The sequence below is a fragment of the Athene cunicularia genome (assembly GCF_003259725.1).
Source record: "Athene cunicularia isolate RWA chromosome 10 unlocalized genomic scaffold, athCun1 chr10_part1, whole genome shotgun sequence".
Classification (NCBI taxonomy): domain Eukaryota; kingdom Metazoa; phylum Chordata; class Aves; order Strigiformes; family Strigidae; genus Athene; species Athene cunicularia.
Window position 1 is genome coordinate 1,955,500 of NW_020799112.1, and position 5,150 is coordinate 1,960,649.

General features: G+C 57.7%; 1 protein-coding gene across 1 annotated transcript in view; it reads left to right on the forward strand.

The window, feature by feature from the left end:
- The window catches only part of LOXL1 (lysyl oxidase like 1), a 7,936-nt gene that overhangs the window by 174 nt on the left and 2,612 nt on the right, over positions 1–5,150 (forward strand). The window contains exons 2-4 of the mRNA XM_026856006.1: positions 5–816; positions 3,942–3,968; positions 4,684–4,752. Coding sequence (XP_026711807.1) covers positions 5–816; positions 3,942–3,968; positions 4,684–4,752 — 908 coding nt within the window. The remainder of the gene's footprint in view (positions 1–4; positions 817–3,941; positions 3,969–4,683; positions 4,753–5,150) is intronic.

The following is a 5,150-nucleotide window of genomic DNA, read 5'->3' on the forward strand; positions in this document are numbered from 1 at the left end:
GGAGGCAGGCACCGGCCGTCCCGCCGCGGCCGGGCTCCGAGACGGTGCGGGGGCAGACGCGGCATCCCTTCGGGTTCGGGCAGGTGCCCGAAAACTGGCGTGAGGGACCGGTGGGCGACACTACCGCCTCGCAACGGGTACGGCCTGCCGGCCGCTCGCGCCAATCCTCCTCCTCCTCCTCCTCCTCCTCCTCCTCCTTCGCCTACGCCTCCGTCGGGCAGCCGGCGTACCCCCAATTCCCCTTCGCCCCCCAGTACGAGCCCTACGAGGCACCCCGGGCGTACGACGAGGCGTACACCTATTACCGCAGCACCGGCACCGGCGGGGCGGCCGTGGCTTCGGCGGCGGCAAGCGCCAGCGTGGTGTACCCCTTCCAACCCCGGGCACGCTACGAGGACTACGGGGAGGAGCAGAACCCCTATAGAGCCCAGGGTTACTACCCGGCGGCCGAACGCCCCTACGTGCCCGCTGCCCCCCAACCAGTTGATGGGCTGGACCGCCGGTACTCCCATAGCTTGTACCACGACACGGGGGGCTCACCAGAGCAGGGCAGCCAGGACTCGTACGCCAACCAGCAACCCGCCAGCCACGGCATCGCAGCAGCGGACAACCTACAACCTCCCGCCGGGACGGGGTACGGGGGCCAGTACCCACCCTACGAGCCACAGCCGCCTTTTCGGGCGCTGGAGCCTTATGGCGTTCCTCGCCCCGAGCCCTTCCTGCCTGCCAGGAGCCCTGAAATGCCACAAGCTGTGCCCGATAGCCAAGCCCGGGTCAGCGTGGGCAGCGTCTACAGGCCCAGCCATGGTGGACGGGGTGAGTCTGGGGGGGCCCTGGGGCGGGTGGCAGCTCCCCAGGGTGGGATGGTGCCCGGGTGTTTCATCACCTGGGGAGAAGACATCCTTGAGGTGCCCGTGTCCAGTACCAGTCACTCTCCAAGGATGCTGCCCTGGTGCTATGGGGACAAATGTGACTGAGGGGCTGCCAAGAGGCTGTTGGAGACCCTACATATTTTGGGAATGATGGTGCAAACCAGGGAGGAAAGAGAAGGGGTGCAAAGGAGCAAGTTCCAGTAGGGTCTGGACTTGTGGTGGGTCTGTGCCATGTCCCAGGTTGTCCTACATTTGTGGGGTGGGTCCGTGCTGTGGGATGGGAAGATGCTGTGCTCACGGGGTGGGTCTGTGCCATGTCCCAGGCCTTCCTCCCTGCATGGGATGGCTGGTTGGGGTCACACCATGCTCCTGGGGTGGCCGTGTGACATGTCCCAGGTCATCCTGCATCTGTGGGGTGACAGCGTACTGTGGGTTGGAGACACAACATGTTCCTGGGGTAAGACAGTGCTGTCCTGGCTGTGTGCCCTGTGCTGGGGCACGCTCAGTTGACAGGTGGATCTGTGCTGCCTCAGCCGGGGCTGGTCATATCCATCGCTCACCCATGCTGGCTGCATCAAGGCTGCAGCAGGGGACCAAAGTCGCAGCAGGGACACCGTCATTTCACGTCCTACTGACCCTAATCCTGATGAAATCCTGTGGCTTTTGGCTGAGGCTTGCTGAGAGTGTTTTTGCTCCATGGTGAAATTGAAAGCAAGGCTGGAGGGCGTGAGGAGCAGCAGCCTGGGGGATCTGTTCCCTGCCTGTCCCTTGGGAAACTAATCTCAGCTGGAGCCTCTGACCCATCTGACCCCATAACCCATCCAGCCCCATCCCTGGTTTCTGAGAAAAACCCATCCCAGAGGGTTTGTACTGGGGGAAGCATTCATCCCAGCCCTGCCCCGTTGCGTGCGATCGAGTAAACACAGTGAGAGCAGCCGGGCTAGGTCAGCCCGAGGTCCATTTGGCCTCGCCGAAGATGTGTGGGAAAGAAGTTGGGGACAGGGTTTGTACGGAGAGGATCTTCCTCTGGATCTCTGCTCACCTCGATGGGAGCAGCCGCTTCTGCCAGGCGAGGGATGGAGGGGCAAGGGATTCAGGGATGAGGGATGCTGCAGTCCCGTGTCACCTGGGGACGGCTCCCTGCAGATGACCCGAGGTGATAGAAGGAAATGTGAAGATGCCTGCCAAGCTTATCTCCTCCTGGTTGGCAAAGGCTGTGTCCTTCAAGGATCCCAGGAAGCTGGGCCAGGAGGTGCTGGTGCTGTGACTCTGCCAGGGGGATTGGGGTACCCATGGGTGGGTGGACAACACTTGTTGGCCAATGAGGCCATCAACGGGACGCCCGTCTCTCTGTGCAGGAGCCCCTCAGTCTCCTTCTTCACGTTTTTCCTTAATAAATCTAAAGAAGGGAATAAAAATCATATCACCAGCCCAGGGAGGTGGCTCTCTGGGGTCACCCCACTGCCCGGCCTCTCCTTTAAGTCACCTGCTGCTCTTTCCAGCCAAGGTTTGTTTGTGAAAAGCTGTCACCTCCCTGGGGGTCACCAAAAAAACCTCCAAGCCTGTCACCTTCAGGGCCACCCTTCAGGCAGGTTTCTTAATTGGTCAAAACACTTTATAAAGCCGAATCAGATGTTAATTATGCGCCTAAGCTCTTTAAGAGCCTCCTAATCCCATGGCTCAGTCAGGAATGTGTGGCATTCCCAGCCCCTCGCTGGGGCACCTGGGGGGGTTAATTAAGCAATTAGATCCCACCTGCTTTTATGAGGGGCTTTACTGGGGTTTTCATGTGTGTTGTGGGTCATCCGCCTCCCTCCATCCAAGCCAGTCAATGAAGACGTCTTGGAAGACCAGAGTTGAAATAGTTTCCATTCCTAAATCTGTAGGTGGCCAGGCCATGGTGAAGGTAGGAGAGGAACATCTCATGTGGCTTGGTGAAGGGAGGGGGATAAATGCAGCAAATCAGGCTTTGGCAAAAAGATGGGGAGGAGACACCAAAAGTCTTCATGTCTCCTGCTCAGGACTGCTGCAGAGGACTCAAGTGTCACCCAGATCTTGCTCAGGGCCTGAATCATCTCATGCAAAGGAGGATGGTGAAAGCTGAACTCATGTGGCATCTAAGCCATGGAGGCAGATAGCCCACCTCTCCTTGTGGGGTTCAGCCAAGGTGCCAGTTCCCAGCGGGGCTCCCCACCCTCGACCAACCCCCAAGGAGCCATCTCCAGGGGCTTCCTCACCCTGACCCCTGCCTGGACCCCTCCCCTCTGCTTTGCTCCATCTCCAGTGGGGTTTTTCACCTTGCCCTCATGCAAATGGGTTGCCTGGGGTTCGTTTTTGAATGGGATGGGATTTGGAAATCCCATGGGGTGATGGGGATTTTGGTACCCACTAAGAGTCGTGGTGGCTGTGATGACACCCGAGGATGCTGTCACTCATGGATGAGGCACCTGGGCCAGGAGATGACAATCTTGCTGGGAACGTCACCCTTTTGTGGGCTTGGCGGTGGGTTTGTGTTGATTTTGTTGCTATCTTCAGGCATTTAACAACCAGCTGGGGAACCTGAGAAGATTTGGGGGGAGGATGGGGGGGATGAAGGGGTGTGTCAGGAGGTGCTGGAGGAGGAATGCTGCAGCATGGGATGGGGGATGAAGGGATGAGTCCAGAGGTGCTGGAGAAGGGATGCTGCAGGGCTGGGCTGGGCTGGAGGGGTGCATCTTGGTCGCGTGGGTTTGTCCCCACATCTTTGTCCCTGCTGCTCACAGCCACCCCCTTTGGTGGTCCCTGCATCTCCAGGGCTGGGACACAGCACTGCTGGGCATAGGGAGGCCAAGCAGCCACCCTCTTGGAAAACTGCTGGAGCTGGGATTTTTTGGCTAAGCCCAGCACACCTGCACAAACAGCACGGTGGGGAGCAGGCCTGCCTTTTTTTATTATTCTAATTTTCACGGTGAAGAAGAAGGAAATCTTCTCTGGCAGCAACCCGGGGCAGGCCGAGGGGCGGAGGAGGAAAAACAAACATTTTCTTGCTGTGGTTGTCCCTTTTCAGAGGCGATAGTGGGGGGCTGCCAGGTCCCCTGACTTGCAGGAGATGGAAAAGTGCTGGCTCAGCAAAAAGGATCAGTGTTTGGCCAGCCCTGGATGGGGACAGTTCAGCACCCTGCTGTGATAAGGGGACATTTGGAAGGTGGTGGGGCCACATCTGCCATCCTGTTAACCCAAACAATGCCGGAACTTGTGGTTTGACCCTTTGCTGCCGGGCCTGAGCCGAAAATCAGGCGTGAGACCCTACAATAACAATGGGGCCATCCAGGGCAAGCTCCGTCATGGGGGGAAAATAAAACTCCCCGTTGGTAAAGGAGTCGGGTTTCTCTCTGGAGCGTCCAAGAATTTATTATAAACAACAGTGGGGAGGAAAAGCTGTTTCATAAATGACAAACGTTCCTCTCACAAGCAGGACGGGGCCCAGGGGTCTTTCTCAGTCGCTTTTTTTTATTATTAATTTTTTTAAGGGGGGAGAAAAAGTCTTTCCAAGCTTTTCTGATTTTCCCCCCTGGCGTGCGTGGCCCCCCCTGGGTATTACATCAGCAGCGATGACCAAGCAAGCGGGGCAGGAAACGAGCTCCAATGGAGTGACGTGATCCCTCGAGGGAAGGCAAGCCAAGAAACAAGAAGGCATTGTTCTTTTTGCCCATGGAAAAAAGGGAAAATAGGGATAAAAAAATAGGAGGGAAAAAAAAAGGAAGTGTGCTGGAAAGTGTCTGGGTGCAAGGGGAGGAGCTGGTGTGGCTGAAGCTCTCTGGTCCCCTGAAAGGGGATGGGAATGAGGATGAGGCTGGGGATGGGGATGAGGATGAGGAGACGGATGAGGACAAGAATGGGGGTGAGAATAGGGATAAAGATGGGGATGTGGATGGGGAGAGAGACAGGGATGGGGGTGAAGATGGGGATGGGGACAGGGAGGGGGTTGGGAAAGGGGATGAGGTTGAAAGGTGAGGATGGGGATGGGGATGGGAATGGGGATGAAGATGGGGCTGAGGATAGGGATGGGGACAGACTGGTGAGCTTGCAGGGAGGAGAGATGCTAAGCAGAAGTTGTTGTGGAGCAGGGCTTGGCTTTGCAGAGGCCTCTGATGAGGGAAACTGAGGCACATAGTGCCTGGGGAGCATCCCCTCCATCCTGGTCCTTCTTGAGGGGCAGGTGTGAAGGATGCTTTCCGGGTCCGTGGTCCCAGAGGAGCCTTTGGGAAGGGGAGGTGTGAAAGGGCATTGCTGGGGGGG